At 53.9% G+C, this 20,214-nt stretch overlaps 1 protein-coding gene across 1 annotated transcript in view; it reads left to right on the top strand.

Moving 5' to 3' along the window:
- The first annotated feature begins 416 nt into the window (after positions 1 to 416).
- NUP210 (nucleoporin 210) overlaps positions 417 to 20,214 on the top strand; it is a 101,586-nt gene continuing 81,788 nt past the window's right edge. The window contains exons 1-4 of the mRNA XM_065885175.1: positions 417 to 667; positions 10,808 to 10,944; positions 12,714 to 12,845; positions 19,539 to 19,635. Of these exons, the coding sequence (XP_065741247.1) occupies positions 495 to 667; positions 10,808 to 10,944; positions 12,714 to 12,845; positions 19,539 to 19,635 (539 nt within the window). The 5' untranslated portion in view covers positions 417 to 494. The remainder of the gene's footprint in view (positions 668 to 10,807; positions 10,945 to 12,713; positions 12,846 to 19,538; positions 19,636 to 20,214) is intronic.

Below are 20,214 nucleotides of genomic sequence, written 5' to 3'. Positions count from 1 at the left end.
GGCTGAGAGGCTCCACATCCGCGTGCAGTGTCGCCCGAGAGTTTGAAACCAAGAGTTTGAAACCAAGAGTTTGAAACCAGGGATACGAGTGTGGAGGCCAAAAAACCGCGCAGTGCTTCCCGCGTGGTCGAGGGGCGCCACCGCCGCAGGGCGCCTCATCCCTTCTCCCCCGCCCACGGTGACTCGGGCGCGCGCCCCATCCCACTCACCCAGGCCCGCGTGGCCTCGGGTGCGCTCCCCAGCCCCGCCCTCCGCCCCGTAGGGTCGGGGGCCGGGGGTGGGAGCCCGGTCCCCTCAGTTCCAGTGCTCAGGGCCCGCCGGGGCCCAGGAAGGGGCCCGAGGGCTTGTCCCTCGCCCCGCCCCCTCCCTCCTCCCTCCCGCGCTTATCACCTGCCGGCCGGGCGCGCGCGGCCGGGGACGGAGGGCACGAGGGGAGCGCGCGCGCGTGCGCGCGCGGCCGGGCTCCGGGTCCCGGGAGGTGAAGCGCGGCGAGGATGGTGGCGCGGGGCCGGCGGCTGTGGCCGCTTCTGCTCGCGCTCTCGGGGCTGCTGGGGCTGGGCCCCAGCGCGCCGGCGGCCAAGCTCAACATCCCCAAGGTGCTGCTGCCCTTCACGCGGGCCACGCGCGTGAACTTCACGCTGGAGGCCTCGGAGGGCTGCTACCGCTGGTGAGGCGCGGTCAGGCGCGGGGCCGGGGCGGGAGGCAGGCCTCGGGCGCGGGCGGCCGGGCGGGCGCGCTGCAGGTGCGCGGGCGCGGCGAGGAGGCCGCGGCCCCGGGCGGGTCTGGCGGGGCCTGCGGCGCGTGGCCTTCGGGCCCGGCCGGCTCCAGGAGGCCGGGAGCGGCGCGCCCCCAGCAGGCCCGCGCAGCAGGTGCGCCGGCGCGCGCTCCCGGGCGCCGGCTTGGCGGCCGGGCGGCCACTGGCCTGGCGGCTGGTCGTGCGTGATCCGGCGGCGTGCGCGTGGGTCGCCCCTACTGCGCATGGCGGCGCCGAGGCTTCCGCGCGCTCTGGCGGGAGCGGGCCCGTCCGGGAGGTGATGCGGGCGGGAGCCCTGCTGTCGGCTGGACTCGCGGAGGGCGTGCGGCGGACGCGGCGAAGGGCCAGCGAAGCCCTGCCCGCCCCGGGGCTTCCGGAGGGACCTCCTGCCGGAGGGAGAGGGTCGCACCGGCGCTGCTGGTCCTGGGATGCGCGTCCACGTGGTCGCACGCCTTTCTCGTCCAGGCTCCGGGAGAGGTGGTCAGGGCCCTGCAGAGAGACCTAGACTGGGGACGCCGCTTTCCGGAATTTGGTGACCGGGACTCATCCCTGGCGCCGGACTGGTGTGGGAATTGGGCTTGTGGAGAAGTGGGGAAGGTGTGTGTGGGAGTCGAATCAGTCGTTCAGCGTCTTTGGGAGGAACGTAAACCTTTGATGAAAGGTCTTTCGGAGGAAACCCTAGGTGTTTAACAGATGATGCACCTGTTTTACAGATGAGAGATGCAAGGGAATGGTTGGTGGTTCACCCCAGGTTGCCCACAGAGCAGGGTTGCCTTGATCCCTAGCTTTCTGGGGGGACGCAGGAGTTCTGCACCTTTTGTGGGGGATGTGATCTGGGAACCCCAGGAGCTAATGAAACTAGAGGTCCGCCCCACCTCACGGTAGCTGGGTGATGTGGTCCAGCCCTTCCATCCTTCAGATGGAGGAGCAGCAGCCTGAAGCGGCCTCGGGGCTCCACTCCGAGCAGGTTCATTCCTAGCAGGGTGCAGGCGGTGCTGGGTGTGACCAAGGCCCTACCACACCTCCCCGCCACCTTGCTGGAGATGAAAAGGAGGGGGTGATCCCCACGCGCTACACCCTTGCTCCTCCCTTTGGTTCCCTGTTTCAAGGCTAGACAGTGTAACAGGGTGTGATCACAGTACAGAGAGTCCAACGTGTGTTAAGTCTGTTGGGATAGTCATCCGTGCACATCCGCGAGCCTGGTGCCGGAGCTCAGACTACCTTCTAGCTTATGTGCATTACTAGTACCTATTTGTGTTCTGAAGGTCACCTCCTGAAATAAGGACACGCCACATCAGACAAACGCGTTTTGGGTTTAGTGCCTGCCTCCTCTGGAGGGTCGTATTTCTGGCTTGATATCACATCTTCTCTTTAACTTTTCTTCATTCCTGTCCAGCGCCCTGTCTGGTGTGGGGAGATCACCTGTTAGTCCACACTTTGCAGGTGATCTTGCTTATTCTCTGGTTGAAGTTGTTCTCTTGATATGGGGGGCAAGAAAGAGGAAGCTGGCTATTAATAACAGCTGGCTTCAAATGAATCCGTTTCGGTGTATTTGTATGCTGCTTCCTCTGAGATTCTAGAGCTGTGTTTTTTGTTTCTGAAGTAACAACTTTTTTTTTTTTCTAACTGCATTTTCTTTTCTGAGAAGAGCTGGTGGATTTTAATTTACTTGTACAGTTTCTGAGGAGGAAGGGAAAGAAACATTCCTAATCCCTGATGCATCAGAGGGATGCTAAGTATCTTATAACTTGTTTTGAATCTGATCCACAGCTTTTATTGCAAATGTGTAACCTTAAGTGTCTTGGAGGTGTTTGGTGGTTGTGATTTTCCCCTTAACTTCACAGGAAAAGCTTCTGTCAGTCAAGCACTGAAAATGTTTCCCTTATTTGTAGTGTGCACTTCCTAGTTCAGTCAGGTATTGCTTTACCTTTGGAGTTTTAAGAGTGGGCCTAAAGGCAAGCTTTCTATCTGCGTTCATCTATACCTGGGAGGAAAATAGCCTCTTCACCTCAAGATAAAAAAATTCGTTTCTGGTGCCAACATGTTGTTTCCATTTTTTCTTTTTAAAAAAAATTTGGTAAAATATACATATCATAAAATTAACCATTTTTAAGTGTCCAGTTCAGTGGCATCAAGACATTCACACTGTTATGTAGCCATTACCACCATCATCTCCAGAACTTTTTCAGCTTCCCAAACTGAAACTCTGTCCCCATTAAATGCTAACCCGTCCCCGTCCCCCGGCCCCTACAACCACCTCTGCTTTTCCTAATACCCTGTAATATCTGCCTGTTTCTTTTTTGGGGGTGACAGTGTCCCCCACCCCACCCCAAATGCATTGTGAAGTCTGTGAGGTGAAGAACAGAGAAAACGAAAACCTTCCTGGACCTTGGGGGAGTTTTTGCCCATCCTTGAACTTTTCGGCCAAGCTCCCACTTTACTGGAATCACTGCGTGCCTGAGACCCAGAGGCTTTAAGTCTGCTTTTCCTGTTTCTTGATTTTATAGCATCAAATAATCAGGCAATTTTAAGGTCAGGGGAACTGGAGAGAGCATCAGGTTAAAACTGTTCACGTTTCAGTCGGAACCTCAGAGAGGGCAGTGCTCTGGGGGACACGTATAAGTAGTGACGGTCTTGAGTTTGGGACCGTGCCCCCTGTTCCACCTCTTTCAGGGGTTTGCAGCCTCTGGCGAATTGGCCAGACCTGATTGAACCCCTCCAGTCACAACGAGGGATTGCGGGTTATGTGGCGAACTCTTGATTCTTTTTTGATATTTCATGTTATTGAAAGGGCTCCAAAGCATCTTTCAGTAGCTTCTTTTTAAGGCATCCTTTATATAAATGACACGAGAGAGAAAGTTGGGAAAAGGGAGAAAAAGAGAAGTATCCCATAATCCTTTTTTTTTTGGCCGAGTGGCATGTGGGATCTTAGTTCCCCGACCAGGGATCACACCCACGCCCCCTGCATTGGAAGCGCAGAATCTTGACCACTGGACCACCGCGGAAGTGTCCCATAATCCTTTGACTGTAACACAGTCAGTCACCATTTTGTTTTGCTTTTGATCACTTATTCCACGCCCCCCCCCCCCTACCACAAAGGTCAAACCTGGTATTCAGGTCACTTGGGAACTTCCTTCTCTACCAACCACCAGCAAGTGTTAAAGCCCAGTTGTTTTTCTGTGTTGCTTCAAGATCTTAAGTTTTCAAGTGCCTGAGCACCATGCTGCTGGGTAGATGTTCCTTCCTGCTTCCGTGGGTGGTTTTCTTCCTGCTTCCCTTGTGGGTCCCCCCCCCCCCCCCCCCGCACCAACCGAAGCCTGCTCTGCCCCTTGAGGTGGCTTCCGCCCTGCAGGCCCTGCCTCTGTCATGGGGGGCAGGGAAGGGTGGACCTGCAGGTGGGTGGAGGGAGGGCTGTGTCTTCCTCTGCCCCCACTCACTGCTTCTTTGCACAACCGTCACTTCTCCTTTTTCCACTGTAGCTTTCTGGCCTGACCCTCCCTGTCCCCGGGTTCCCCTGTCCCATTAGACACCCTCAAGATAAAAAAATTCGTTTCTGGTGCCAACATGTTGTTTCCATTTTTTCTTTTTAAAAAAAATTTGGTAAAATATACATATCATAAAATTAACCATTTTTAAGTGTCCAGTTCAGTGGCATCAAGACATTCACACTGTTATGTAGCCATTACCACCATCATCTCCAGAACTTTTTCAGCTTCCCAAACTGAAACTCTGTCCCCATTAAATGCTAACCCGTCCCCGTCCCCCGGCCCCTACAACCACCTCTGCTTTTCCTAATACCCTGTAATATCTGCCTGTTTCTTTTCTGGGGGTGACAGTGTCCCCCACCCCACCCCAAATGCAGTAACATTGTTTCGATTCTTGTTTGTTTTTATCGTTACCTCAGATGGATGGCAAATGGTATATATAGGCTTTCTATTTACACTAGTGATATAAAGTTTCCTTCTAAAGTATTGTTTCAGGACTTCCCTGGCGGGTCAGTGGTTAAGACGGGGCACTTCCACTGCAGGGGGCGCAGGTTCAATCCCGGGGAACCAAGATGCCACATGCCGTGGGGCACGGCCAATAAATAAATAAAGTACGTTTTCAATAAGGAAGAATCAATTTAAAAGAAAAATGTAAGGGACTTCCCTGGTGGTCCAGTGGTTAAGGCTTCACCTTCCAATGCAGGGGGTGCGGGTTTGATCCCTGGTCAGGGAGCTGGGATCCCACATGCCTCGCAGCCAAAAAACCCAAACGGAAAACAGAAAACAGCAGTATGGTAACGAATTCAGTAAAGACTTTAAAAAGATCCACATAAAAAAAAAAAATCTTAAAAAAAATTAAAAAAACAAATAAAAGAAAAAAGTAAGAAAAAGATACGAAGGTTACTTGGATGTAACCGGATGGGGGGCCGGGAAGGGCGGAAGGTGCAGGTGTCCAGGCAGCTGCCCCGGTGGGTGGCCAGAGACCCAAGTCCAGAGGCAGGGACTTTGAATGTTGCAGGTGGGGATGGCAGAGGGAACCAAATAGCAGAACCAGTTTTTCCGCTAATTCCTTTGCATACTTTGCATGTTATTCCCCACTCACCGGCAGAACCACATTCAAAACCAGGTCACAGACTCAGCTCAGTCCTGGGATACACGGGAAGTGTGCCAGACCTTCTCATCAATGGCTGTTTTACCGAGGCTCAGTAGCATTTAAGGGAAGTTGATGACACATGAAGAAGCAGTATCAAGGCTGCATGTGGGGTAAGGGGTGATTGAGGAGATGGAGCCATTTTTCACTGAGGTCTGGCAGCCTGGGCCCTCCCATGGGCAGCCCCAGGTAGGTGGAGGCCATTAGCTCTGTTTTGAACAATCTGGGTGCATTCACCACAAGGGGGGAGGTGGTGTCTGGACCAGGAGTCTAGAGCCAGGCCCGACTGAGGTGTTTTCCAGGAATGTAACCCTGGGCAGGTTACTTCACATCCGTGCAGGGGTTTCCTTGTGTATCAAATGGGGGATTTCAATAGGACTGTTGGGAGGCAAATAAAACACTTGTGATATGTTTTATTTCGAGCCTGACACATAGTAAGCACGTAATAAATGACAATTTTTTTTTCTTTTTTAAAAAATATAGTACCAGTAGTTTGAATGAAATAAGGCCACACGTCTTGAAGAATTCAGTCAGGGGAGTTCATTTGTCTCAACTCTCCTGACTTTCCTGCATGTGACAGGAAACTCAAACCAAAATAGTTTAAATAAAGCAGGGATGTTGTTTTGGCAGAGTTTGTTTCAGGCTGCACACAGGACTCAGTGATGTCAGCAGGGCCTGGTCTCGGGCCTCAGCCGGGTGCCCCCTGGGGTAGCAAGAGGACGGGGTACAGCCCTGCAGCCCTTGTCAAGCCTTGCACGCTGGGTCTGAACACCTCCATCCAGGGGGATGCACAGCCAATCGGCCAGGCCCCAGCCACCTGCCTCCCAGGGTCCAAGGAGCATGGGTGCCCTGGAGCCTCATGGTCTGAGGGTGGAGGAGAGCAGTACCCCCAGAAAAGCTGGGTGCTGTTACTGAGGAGGGGGAATGGAGTCTGGGCAGCCAAAACCCAACACGGGTCCCCTGCAGGAATGACACCCATGTGTGCACGTTCGCCTTGCTTCCTGTTTGCCCAGCTCTGTGTGTGTGTGTGTGTGTGTGTGTGTGTGTGTGCGCGTGTGCGGGGGGGGGGCAGTATATATACCCTGGGTTTGCTCACCTGGGGCCCTTGTCGGGAGCTGCTGTGATCTGAGAGGGGGCCCTGCTGGGATGTGGGTGAGCAATTCGAGAGGAGAGGAAGCAACATGCCCCCCAGAACTGAACCGTAGGCTCCCCACCTCCTGTGCAGGACTTGGGGAAGGGTTCTCAGGCATAGAGAGCCCTTGGTGCCTCTCAGTCCACTTAGGACATTTGGTAAAATTAAGTTTATAATGACAGACCTTCTCATAAAGAAAACTCCAGGGCTTCCGTGGTGGTGCAGTGGTTGAGAGTCCGCCTGCCGTTGCGGGGGACACGGGTTCGTGCCCTGGTCGGGGAAGATCCCACATGCCGCGGGGCGGCTGGGCCCGTGAGCCATGGCCGCTGAGCCTGCGCGTCCAGAGCCTGTGCTCCGCAGCGGGAGAGGCCACAGCGGTGAGAGGCCCGTGTACCGCAAAAAAAAAAAAGAAAGAAAACTCCAAGCCCAGGTGGCCTCACTTGTAATTTCTATGAAATGTTTCAGGAGGAAATAGTACAAATCCTTCATAAACTCTTTCAGGAAAGGCAGGAAGAACAATCATTTCCTAGCTCCTTTTTATGAGGCCAACATTACACTGATCGCAAACCAGCCTCAAACGTTATAAGCAAAAGAAATTCACAGACGCAGAGGACAAAATTCCTTAACAAAATTGCAGTACATCAAATCCAGAAACATACAAAAAGGGTGTTGTGTTATGACCAAGTGGAGTGGATCTCAGGAATGCAGGGCTGGTTTAACACAAACCAATCAGTGTAATTGCTTGATCAACAATAAACAATTAATTCTTGTATCAACAAAATGAAGAAGAAAAGCCATATAATGGTCTCGGTAGGTGCAGAACATTCAACAGTCATTCATGATAGAAATTTGCAGCAAGTTCGGAGTAGAAGAGAATCCATAACCTGGTAAGGGGCATCTACAAAAACTCGCACCAGAGTCTTACGCTGGGTTCAGTGAGGGCAAGAAATGAGCACGTACGGGTGCTGTCCTCACGCTCAGTCTCCGAGGGGGTCAGACAGGGAGAAGGATCACGCCAGCCATGGTCTCGGGGCCTTTGCACTCGCCCGTGCTTTTGCCCGAATGCCCTTCTCCCAGATATCCAGGGATCCTGTGTCTGCCCCTCCTCCTCACATGTGCCCTCTGAGGGAGGCTCCCTTCACCATCCAGTTGGAAACTACAGCCTTTCCCTCCCGTGCCTTCTATTTGTCCACAGCACTGTGGTCTGAGATCCCACCTTCACTCACTCATTTTGTCTATCCTTGTTCTCCTCCCACTAACACGTAAACTCCGTGAAGGTGGGGATTAATGTGTATTTTGTACTTCGTTGTGTCCCCGGCACCTAGAACGGTACCTGGAATACTGTACATCACCCAATGAAAATGGATTCAATGAACGAATGGGTGCATTAGGGGCCCCAAGGAGGACCAGCTGTGAGAGCTGAGTGGAGGTTGAGGAGGGTCAGGGATGGGGTCTGTGGAAGAGTTACCATTTCCCAGGAGCCCTCAAGCCCGGGCCGCACAAGAGCTGGTGGGAGGGACGCGAGAAGTGGAGGGTCAGCATCAGTGGAGGGATGCGGGGGAAGCTGGGGGAGGGAGACCTTTGGAGCAGAGGTTAGATTCGAAGTCAGAAGCTTCAGGCTCTTGCCAGCGGTGAACCCTGCTTCGGGCCTGAATCTTTGCCTGTGGCTCTGAGGATGTCTGCGGTTGGGGGTAGGGCCCCACCAGCAGGGATCAGGGTCCGGCTTCCTTCAGGGAAGGGGATGGACAGGTCACACATGAACGATCACAATCTAGAAGGGCCCATGTTTTCTTACTTTCTTTAAAAAGCAAAGGTCTATGGTCAGAATCTCGCCAAACACCTCAGGGCCAGAAGCCCGTCATTTCGGCACCTCCTTCTGGTGCCTGAGTTGGAGAGCTTACTATGTGCGACGCCCTGCAGTAAGAGCTTTACATCTGTCATCCCATCTAATCCGCCCCAGCCCTTTGCAGCAGGTACCACTTTTATTGCCATTGTACAGCTGAGGAAACAGGCACAGAGAATTGAGGTGGAATTGTTTGCTCAGTGTCACACAGCTGGCGAGTGACAGCACCCTGCTGCCCTAGGCGTTCACCTCAACAGAGACTGAGGCTGTGTCACCATCCCTGCCTGCGCCAGGGGCCTGGGGAGGCCCCTGAAGCTCCTCCCGTGGGCCTTAAGGCAAGTCCATGAGTGGAGAGGGTGGGCAGGTGTGCTGACCACCAGCTGAGATGCACAGAACGACCAGGTGGGCAAGCTGGAGCAGCTCTCATCCTTTCTGAGCAGCGGCTGTTCGTTTAAACTGGAGACAGAGGAAGGCTCTTCCGGCAGAAAAGCCGTTGATCCCGGACCTGCTTCCTTGGCAGAACGTGATGCCGTGTCCAAGTGACCTGGCCTTCGGAGCCGGTTTCTGGGTGGGCCTCTCAGCTGTCAGCTCTGTGCAGACCCCGCCTTCTCTGAGCCCTGCTCCCTGGACCCGTCCTGCCGCCTGAGCCATGAGCCCAGAGCCCGCGAGGGTTAGGCTGAGGGAGCTGGTGCGGCCCACGTGCCTTCTCCCCCCTTCCCTCCGTGCCTCATGTGGGTCCTCCGAGCCAGCCAGTGTGGGGACAGACTGGTTCTGAGAGCTCCAGCTATCAGTGTGAGAGGCCGCTCTGTCCTTGTTTTATAGAAACACTGGAAAATGGCAGCTGATGGACAGACCCCGCCCCTCACAGCTATCCTGGGAGTGCCACTGTCAGAGTGCTGCCTTTTTAGTGTACCACGTATACGAAAACTTACTGTTTCCTTCAAAATGACTCCGTTTTTGAACATCGGACATCCTCTTCAGTATTAACATTTAGGAGCTCATAAGTTTGATACATTTGTTTTTCCTGAAACAATTAAAAATGAATGTGTAGTAATTAAATGACATAAAGAGTCAATTTAAAGATAGTTCATCAGTGCCTCACTGCTCTCTGGTGTTGTGTGCTCCGTACCCTGGGGAAAGCACTCGTGTGGTGGGAGGATTGTCTGATCTGGAGTCACACAGACCTGGCTGTGATCACTGGCCCTGCCACGTACAGCTGTGTGGCTTTGCGGAATTACTCAACCTCTCTGAGCCTCGATTTGGTTTTCCCATATAGGCCTACTGGAGGGTTAAGTAATCCGATGGACAGAAGTATTTGGCTCTGGGCTTAACACATGGTAGATAGTTTCTTTCGTTATCTTCTTTGGCCTCCCTGTATTGGTCAGGGTTCTCCAGAGAAACAATATGTGTGTATGTTTGTGTGTGTGTGTGTGTGTGTGTGTGTGTGTGTGTATATACATGCCTCTGAAGGCTTTCAGGCAGGAGGAACTCCCTCTCATTTGCAGATGGGTCAGCCTTTTTGTTCTATTCAGGCCTCAACTGATTGGGTGAGGCCCACCGACACTGGGGAAGGCAATCTCCTTTACCCAGTCTGCTGGTTTAAATGTTAATCTCATCCCAGAACACCCTCAGACACACCCAGAATAATGTCTGACCAAGTAGCTGGGCACCTCATGGCCTGGCCAGGTTGACACGTAAAATTAACCACCACACTCCCCCAGCACGCTTCTGTATTTTAATAACAGTCTCTGGGTGTCTCTGCGTTTGCCAGACATCTGCTTCTGCCTCTCATCCCCTCTCATGTCCGGCGCTCTCTGCCTGCCTCGGGGTGCAGGGTGATTAACCATCGCTTCTGTGAAGAATGACCCATCCTCCCTCCGTGGCGAAGGTGTTTACCTGCGCTTCCGCCCACCTTCCCTGTTACCTCGGCCCCGTGCCCTGGGCCTTGTGCCTGTTGCCAAGGTTCCCGTCGGTGAGCTCTGGGTTTGTAGGGCCTGTTGGGGATGGAGGTGACCGTCTGGGAGGCTGCCGTGTGCCAGGTCCTGCCTAGAGGTCAGCAGGTACCTGGCCTCTCCTCCTCCCCAGGGACCGTAGGCGCTTCCCCCCCAATAGTTATTTCCAGTTCCTTGGAATAGTCCTGTCAGGTGACTGTTGAACATGGAGGTGTTTTCCAGTGTCCCGAGCAGTGACTCTCTGCCTGTGTGATATGTTCAGGGCTGGGGTGGGGGGGAGGTGGGGGAGAGGTCCTTGCCCTCAGGATGTCCTGCTCCTACTAGAGGGGCCTCGGCTGCCTGTCTCCACTGGGTTTGAAGCTGGTGGAGCCTGGCCTCTCTGTCCTGCGAGTCTGGGACAGATCGGCGGGGGGGGCTGCGGCTCTGGCTTCTGGTCCCAGCCCTGCCTCTCCAGTGGCTCCAGAGGGTGACTTCTCTTCTTCTCGCCGCAGGTCATCGACCCGGCCGGAGGTGGCCAGCATCGAGCCGCTGGGCCTGGACGAGCAGCAGTGCTCCCGGAAGGCAGTGGTGCAGGCCCGCCTGTCCCAGCCCGCCCGCCTCACAAGCATAATCTTCGCGGAGGACATCAGTAAGGCCTCCCAGTGCGCCGCGTGGCCCCTGGTGGGGATGGGGGCTGAGCGGCTGGAAACACCCCGCTGAGGCCTCGGGCCACAGGGACGGAAGAGCCCATGGCCACGCTTTCCCTTCTCTTGTTGGGTCTGAGGACGCCCATGGAGCTGGGGCGACACTGAGCAGGCAACATGAACCCTGGTCCCTCCTGCCACAACCTTGTCCTGCTTGCCCTCCCGTGGAGGCTGTTTCATTTCTAAGTTATTAGTTGTTACCAAAATAACTCTTAATGGGCGTTGATTCAAAATGAAGAAAGTTGTGCAATGTTTCACTTCCCCATATTTAATTTGCCATATTATGGTCGTAAGACGCTTAGAAAACAATGACTTTTCTGTCATGCTTTTCCCCCACCTAACATGGTATGAAACGTTTCCCATTTTATTATAGAATTTTTTTTTTTACATCTTTATTGGAGTATAATTGCTTTACAATGGTGTGTTAGTTTCTGCTTCATAACAAAGTGAATCAGTTATACATATACATATGTTCCCATATCTCTTCCCTCTTGCGTCTCCCTCCCTCCCACCCTCCCTATCCCACCCCTCTAGGTGGTCACAAACCACCAAGCTGATCTCCCTGTGTTATGCGGCTGCTTCCCACTAGCTATCTACCTTACGTTTGGTAGTGTACATATGTCCATGCCACTCTCTCGCTTTGTCACAGCTTACCCTTCCCCCTCCCCGTATCCTCAAGTCCGTTCTCTAGTAGGTCTGTGTCTTTATTCCCGTCTTACCCCTAGGTTCTTCATGACATTTTTTTCCCTTAAATTCCATATATAGGTGTTAGCATACGGTATTTGCCTTTCTCTCTCTGACCTACTTCACTCTGTATTTTTAATGGCCGAAGAATATTCTTAACCAGAGGTTGTGCTATAAGCATTCCCTTATATGAGGCATTCAGATTGTTTTCAGATGTTTGTTTCAGTGTCATATAGGAAAATAAATAGTTTCATTCGGGGAACAATTTTGGGTTCTTTCAGGTTATTTCCTGCCAAGGATAGATTCGCAGCTTTACTGGATCACAGCCTATGAATATTTTTAAGGTTTTTGATAAATGGGGTTGAATGGCTTTCTCACATAGTTAAGGGTGTACAAGTAGTTATATGGTGCCTGGAGAATGGTCGGAATGATTTCGTGTCACAAGCTGTTATTTTTTACGTTAGAGGATCCTCCAGGTAACGCCGTTTATGTGTCTTATTGATGGAGCAAGTAAGAAATCCGTGTCGACGTGCACACTTTTTTTGTACTGTAGTGTAGTCGATGGTCTTATGCAAAAACCGCAGTGTAAACACAGACACACACAAATGCACCAATTCCGGGTGTAATTGCTGATCTCAGGGTAGGGACAGGCGTTCAGAACAGCATCGTCCTTTTGGAGGCTAACTTATCATACCAGAACCCTTGTCGTTTAGCTCAGTGGTCACACTCTGAGCAAAACTAAGAATTCTAGGAAGAGTGTTTTGCACGCAGCTTTAAACGCTGGCGCTCGCGGTGGAAAAGTACAAGATGGGCAGTGAAAGTGTCTGGAAGGCCCTTACTTCCTGGACGTCCGTGCTGACTCTCGGGCCTCGTGGAGCTCCTGAGGGTCGACTCGGCTCTTCCAGCCCCGTTTTTTTGGGGGGATTGTTGGTTTCCCTTGTCTTTGCCGAAGAATAAGACTGTCCAACCTGTGAGGCGCTGGAGGTGGGGTGGCCGCCCTCCGGCTGACCCTGTGTTCCCTCCCCTGCAGCCACCGGCCAGGTCCTGCGCTGCGACGCCATCGTGGACCTCATCCACGGCATTCAGATCGTCTCCACCACCCGCGAGCTGTACCTGGAGGACTCCCCGCTGGAGCTTAAGATCCAGGCCCTGGACTCGGAAGGTGAGGCCACTGGCCTGGCGGGCTCTGTTTCTTCCTCTCCTCGTGTGCGGCCCGCTGTCCCCCAAGGCGGGCTGCTCCGGCCAGGGGGGCAACGTGGAAGAGGTCAGGACCACCCCTAAGTGGATGCCAGGCCCACGGTGGCAGCGAGGCCACGGCCACTTCTCCACAGGGCCTGGAGGCCAGCTCCGTGCCTGTGCACAGCTGGGAGGGGCTCACGGGGTCACTGCTGTGAACAACAGAGGCTCCGGGTTCTGGGGCTGGCTTCCTGATCCAGACTGCAGCCTACGCATGCGCGCGTGCACGCGTGTGTGTGTGTGTGTGTGTGTGTGTGTGTGTGTGTGTGTAAGAGAGCATGTCTATGCTGCCGGCCCCACGTACCATCCTTCACCTCATAGCAGAACATTGGCTTGTTCTGGGCTGGGATTCTTTGTGGAAGGTCTGTTCTGCTGGTTGGCAGACTATCTTGGCTGTAACCTGACCTCTTGGTCAAGGAGCAAAGGGAAAATTTGTAGGTTAAGGTTCTTGTTGAAGAAAGTAGGTCAGCAAAAGGCATCTTCCAGATGAAGGATCTTCTAAAACTTCACATCCAAGCCAGGACTCACCTTGTCTTTGAAATCTCCCCTGACCACTCTAGCCCCCCCTGCCCTGGCTTTTTCAAAACATTGTTATAGGTCAGGGTTTCTCAGTCTAGGCAGGATTGACATTTGGGGTAGATAATTCTTTGTGGTGGGGACTACCCAGTACATTTTAGGGTGTTTGGCAGCATCCCTGGCCTCTATGCACTGGATGCCAGTAGCACCCAGTGAGTTGTGACAACCAGAAATCTCTCCAGCCATCGCCAGATGTCCCCTGGGGGCAGAATCAGTGTTTCGAAGCATCTGTCCGAGCCCTCCTTCCGCTCTGTATTCATTCATTGGATAAGCTGCCCAGCTTCTCTGAACTCCCCTCTGATCCGTGAAGCTGACATAATGACGCTTACCTGGTCACGAGGACCTGGTGAGTGAGTGTGAAGGGCAGCCCCGCCTGGTGTGTGGTGGGTGCTCAGTGCGCTGGGTGGCCATGGAGTGTGTTCTGCCTTCTGGGTCTGCCAGGTCCTGGGATACTGCTGTGGTGGGGCGGGCGCACTGGGCCTCTGCCCCTAGCATCTCAGGCCAGGGGGTCCACGGGTAGATCAGGCCCCACATGCATCCCGGCAGGTGCGGTTTGTAATCACGTTGGGTGCAGAGTGTGAAGGGCCCACCGGGTGGGGGAGCAACTCCAGGGGGCTTGGAGGTGGGGCGTGGAGGTCAGGGGTCAGAACAATTTCTTAGAAGGCAGGATGTTTGACTGAGCCTCGAGGGATGTGGGGTCTGCCAGGCAGGGACCCCGTTTCATCCTTGAGACTGAAATTGGAGAGGCCAAGGGACACAGGATATAAAGGGGCCTTGTGTCAGGTGTGGGATTTGCGCCTGGTCTTGAGGCAGAGGGCACCGAGGGGGAGTTTGTGCAGCGAGCTGATGGGAGCTCACCTGCCCGACGCGGTGGCGGGGGTCATATGCCGCTCACTGGAGCCAGGCGTCTCTGGGCGCCTCACCTGTCCTGACTCGTTTCACTTCCAGGAGCGGAGACTGAGAGAGAACACACAGTGCACATACAGACACACACAGACCAGGCACACACACATCCTAGTCCTTCGTTCGCAGCAGAGCCAGAATCTGAGCTCTGGCCTGGTTGGGTCCTGAGTTCACTCTCAGCCAGGAGTCAGCACGTGTTTTCCGTGATGGGCTGGGTAGGAATTGTTTTAGGCTTTGCCGGCCCGATCGTCTCTGCAGCGACCACTCAGTTGTGTCAGCGTGGCTCTAAAACAGTCACAGACAGTGTGGAATGAATGGGCGTAGCTGTTCTAATAAAATTTTATTCACAAGAACTGGTGGGCGCTAGATCTGGCCCAAGGGCCATAGTGTGCCAACCCCTGCTCTTAACCTCTCTGGTCTATTTCCTGTCTTGTCACTTAAAAAATAAAGTTTTGTTTATTTAAAAAATTTTTATTTTATATTGGAGTATAGTTGATTTACAATGCTGTGTTAGTTTCAGGTGTACAGCAAAGTGGTTCAGTTATACATGTATCTATTCTTTCTCAAATTCTTGCCCCATATAGGTTATTAGAGAGTATTGAGCCGAATTCCCTGTGCTCTACAGTAGGTCCTTGTTGATTATCTGTTTTATATATAGTAGTGTGTACACGTCATTCCCAAACTCCCAATCTATCCCTCCCCACGACCCAAGTTTTGTTTATTTTTATCGAGATTTATATACCATGAAATTTACCCATCTAAAGTGTACAGTTCAGTGGTTTATTTTAAAAGTATATTCACAGAGTTGTACAGCCGTCACCACTGTCTAATTTTAGAACATTTTCATCACTGCAGAATGCAACCCCACACCCATTAGCAGTCAGTTCTTGTGCTTTTCTCTTTCTGGCCCCTGGCAGCCACTCATCTACTCTCTGTGTGTGTAGATTTGCCCCTTCTGGAGCTTTCATATGAATGAATCATACAGTGTGTGGTCTTTGGTGTCTGCCATCTTTCACTGAGCATGTTGTCACGGTTCACCCACGTTGTATCCTGTGGCGGTGCTTCGTTCATTTTCACGGCTGAGTGATGTTCTGTCATATGGATGGACCACATTTGTTTATCCGTCCGTCAGTTGGTGGACAGTTGGGTTGCTGCCCCCTTTGGGCTGTTGTGAGTAGTGCTGCTGTGAACATGGGTTCGAGTCTTTGTGTGGACATAGGCTTTCATTTCCCCTGGGTCTACACCCAGGAGTGGAATTGCTGAGTCAAAGGGCAACTCTATATGTACCTTTCTGAGGAACAGCCGGAGAGTGTTTCCACAGTGGCTGTGCTGTTTCACATCCCCACCAGTGATGCATGAGTGTTCCGGTTTCTCCAAATCTTCACCATCACTTGTTATTCTCCATCTTTTTTTTTTTTTAATAGTTTATTCATTTTTAAGTCACTTTGGTTTTTCCCCTTGGGCAGCTGGTGGATGTGTGTCAGGAATGGAAGGTGGCTGCCTGGCCTTCCTGTGTGGGACAGGTGCCCCGTGACCCTAGGGGATCACGTTTCACAGTCCTCCCACTCCTAAGGTTTTGGTGGTGCATGTGGCCGGTTGCGGGGGGAATCCTGGCTCACCCAGGCGTGCATACACTGGCCTTTCAGGAAGAGCCCAGGTCAAGGCCCACCTTTGTGGCACCAGGTGGTTCACTCCCTGCCTCCCTGTTCACTGTGAGGGTGTCCCCACCCAGAAGCACTTGGACTAGTTCCTTAGAAATCCCCTCTTCCTTTGTCCCGAGCCTGTATCCTCCCTACTGATCAGTCTCCTCTGTAAAGACAAACTTGACCTTCATAACCTTGGAGGGCCCCCCAGTCTCAGAAGGGATGTACCTTATCTAGGTTGGTGCCTGTTTGGTTTTTAACCTGCTTGTGGCTCAGCAAACATTGTTAGGTGCCCAGCCCTAAGTGTAGTCTTTTACCCCACGAGGGTGGATGGTAATTATACATTAGCCCATTGTACAGACAAGGAAGCTGGGGCCTAGAGAGCTTCAGTGACTCACCCAGGGTCATGCAGCTCGTGGGCGGCAGAGCAGGGGCTGGAACTCTCGTCCACTAGGCCACACTGCCTGTCTCCAACTGCTGCATTTTTCCTGGGCACCGTGGTCTGCACCAGGGGCTGGGGTCTACTTTATTGGCCTGAGGCCATCTGCAGGGTTCCTGCCTCGAGTTAATGTTTTCAGAGTTCTCTCCCAGCCCGCATGTACCTGGTGCCCGGGCAGTGCTGGGTGGCTCCGGTACCCCATATGCCACGCCTCACCTCCCACTCAGAGCACCTTCCACTCCCACTTCCGGATCTCTGCTTTCTGAAGCCCAGGCCCTCTGGGCATCCCCTCTAATATTTTCTCCTCCAGGGCTCTCCCAAGGTGGAGTTTGTCCCTCCTTGAGATCCCTCAGTGATTCGCAAGCCCAGCCTTGGGGCACGGGGCACTTTTTACTCGTCAGGCTCTGCACTGGGCAGAATTGGGATCACTTCATTCTTTGTTTGACACGGACTTCGGGCCCAGCGGGCATCCAGCAAATGTTTGTTAAGTTGAATTGCCCTCCTGGGACCAGGACAGGGGGTGCAGCCTCCGGAGACTGGGCTCTGGGATTTCCTTGTTAATGTGAGCACTTGGCACATAGTAGGTCTAATAGCTGCTTTTAAAAAAAAATCATTTTATATTGGAGTATAGTTGATTAACAATGTTGCGTTAGTTTCAGGAGTACATAATAGCTGCTTTTCAAAGAGACACGGCAAAACTCTGGGCAGAAGCTTCTTGAACTGCCCCTACCTCCAAGCCTGCAAATTCCTGCTGAATGTGTGGGTCTTGGAGCCTGTTTTGCTGGAAGGTGCCCTTGCCCACTGTCCACTCTGGGAAGTTGTAGCCAGGTCACGTGCCATCTCCTGTGGTTTTATTTTGTCACCCAGACGTCAGGGCCAGCTTCACACAGGCTCTCGTGCTACAAAGGTCCCCAGGCTTAGTTTAATGCTCCACTGTTGCCGTCTTGAAATTTTAATAAATTTATTTTTGTACTCGTGTTTTGTGAGTGGGGTCTGTTGGGACTTGGAGCCTCAGTGATTTTGAGATCCTGCTTCCCTGCCACCTCCCTGCCTCCTGGGCTGGGTTCCTGGCCACCTGTGCCCTGTCCCCTGGTGTCCTGCGTCCTGCCTATCCTCTCCCTCCCCAGCCTTGTCCTGTGACTACGGCCACCTTCCATCCCCAGCGGGGGCCTGGGATAGGCGCGTGTCCCCGGGGTATGCGGGGTGGAGCGTGGCAGAGGCCATCCCTGTCCCAGGGCACGTCCGTTCTAGAGGCTGCATTTTGGCCGGAGTGAGCCTCTCACCCACCCTCATCTGGTTTCCTAGCATATCCATACACAGGCTACCGAGGCTTAGCGTGGGGATCAGCAGAGCGGGAAGGAGAGATACCTGACTCAGTTTCCACAGAGCCTGCTCAGCTAGGACACAGTGTGTTGGTCCAGTGGCTGGCAGGAGGGGACCCCTGTAACTGGCACATCCATGTGTACCCCAAATTGCAGGGCAGGGCCTCTGGGTACCTCTGAGGGTCTGCACTCACCCTAGAGTGTCCCTACCCGCCCAAGGGAGCACCCCCTCAGCCAGCCCCATGCCTGGGGCTTTCTCTGTCTCCTTCCAACTCTCCCAAGTCTGACTTGCCTCCTTCTGGTGCTTTCCCTGCCTTTGGAATGAGGAGCCCCAAGTTTTCATTTGCATACAGCCCTGCAAATTAGGCAGCTGGTCCTGCATGCGCACCTGCCCATGTGGGTGAAACTTCTGGAAGCCCCGGGATGCTTTCTGCTCCAGGAATGATCCCACATTCATCCCTCCCCTCACATCTGAACATGACAGAGATGCAGGGATTCTGACTCTGAAAAACAGAGCTCCAAGCGTAACCACTGAAATGGATGAACACAGGGTTTCCTGTCTCCATTTTCCAGGTTAAGAGACCCAAGGAGGCCTCCCCCAGCCTCGGTCTTCTCGTCCTCAGAAGGCCGTGCTGAACCGTACTTGCCCCTGAGCTGGCTGGCACCCCCCAGGCACCTCGCTGGGGGCACTTTCTCCTGTCGATCTCAACAGCCCTGAGACGTCAGGGGTGGGGTGGGGCCTGACTCTAAATGCTCTGTGCTTTGCAGTGAAGAAAGAGCTTTCCTGGGCCCCAGATGCTCTGTTTTGGGGGCTGGCCGGACAGGAATGTAGATGATGGAGATGGAGTGGGTGTGGGTGGTAGGGTGTGGTGTGGGGAGTGGGACAGACCAGCTGGAGAGGCTGAGCCAGCCTCTCATCACCAGAGGAAGCAGGGCCCAGGCAGCGGGGTCTTCAGACTTTTGAACTTGCAAGTTGGATATACAGTATACTGCATTTCTTAATTTGAAATGATGGGAGCCAATTAAAAAATGTAAAATCAACCTCACCTGGGGAAAAAGCAAACCATAGTTCCCAGCAGATCAGGCCTTTGAGCCCCCAGTTTTCATCCCCCGCCCTGTTCCCGGGTGTCTGCGTAGAACCAGGTCTTGCAGTTACCCTGACAAGGTGTTTACGGAGGGCATCAGACCCTCCCTGAGTCCTGCTCCTCCGGCAGCGGTCGCCCAGTCACGTGCCAGGCTCTGCATGTTCTGGTGTCTGGTCCAAGGCACGCGGACGGCAGCCAGGACTTCAGAGCCGAGGCCGGCTGTGCGAGCGTCCACCTCCTCTACCCGGGACTTGGGGTCTCAGCATCTCGGCCGAGGGGCAAGGAGGGGCACATGAAAGCACACGGCCTGGGTTCCTTTCCCAGCACAGGGAGGTGGTGAGGGGGGAGTGAGTGACAGTCTCAGGAACCACCGTCTAAACCGTAAAGCACTTCCCCGAGTGAGGAGTGATGGGTGCGCACAGGCAGGAGGTACAGCGGGAAGGACACGGCTCCCCCGGGAGGCCAGGGCTCACTCCTCACGGTCACGTGACCCTGATCCTTTCAGCCTCGTTTCCCCTCCCTCCCTCCCTCCCTCCCTGCTGAATGGAGGCCGGAGGCTGCAGGCAGTGCTGCCTGCTCTGCAGGGGCTCGTGCATGTCCCCTGCCCCTGGCCCCGGGGGATAACTCGGGTGTGCCCCTCTGCTCCTACAGGAAACACGTTCAGCACCCTGGCCGGGCTGGTCTTTGACTGGATGATCGTGAAGGACACAGAGGCCGACGGGTACTCGGACACCCACAACGCGCTCCGGTAAGAGGCGCCTGCCTTGGAAGGGAGGCGGGAAGGGGGTTGTCGCCGGCTCCATGTGTGCTGGGGGCTTCCGTCGTCATCATCCCCCTCGGCTCACACGGTTGTGCAGGAACCTTGCTGCTTGTGAAGCCCACGGGGGTGTGTTCTGTGGGACATCGTCGAGGAGGCTGGGCTGTCCAGCTGCCGAAGAGAAAGCTTGTCCCAGACAATGGGAGCTGTCCCGGGGTGCAGACGAGGGGCGAGGTGCGGCCCCGCTGGGGGTGAGCTAACGGGGAGACAGTTCCGGCTGGGGTCACCTTCCTGCAGTGACCTCTTCCAGGCGCAGGAGGCTGCCTTCCCCAGCACGGGGGTGGAAGTGGGCCTGCAGGCGGAGTCCTTGTGAGACAGACTCATTACCCATCTTGACTCAGCCAGTTCCCCCAACAGCCGTGTGGCTTCCGTACCACTGTCCACGTGCCTTAGGTTGGTAAGGGGCGGAGCTACAACTTGAACTCAGATGTGTATAGATTCCCACAGTGCTGTGCGGTAGCCATGAACCCTATCCTGGCTGTTTAAATTTAAACTAGGTACAGCGGAAAA

Source organism: Phocoena phocoena, chromosome 10, assembly GCF_963924675.1.
Source record: "Phocoena phocoena chromosome 10, mPhoPho1.1, whole genome shotgun sequence".
Lineage (NCBI taxonomy): Eukaryota > Metazoa > Chordata > Mammalia > Artiodactyla > Phocoenidae > Phocoena > Phocoena phocoena.
This window is presented reverse-complemented; position numbering and strand designations above follow the sequence as displayed.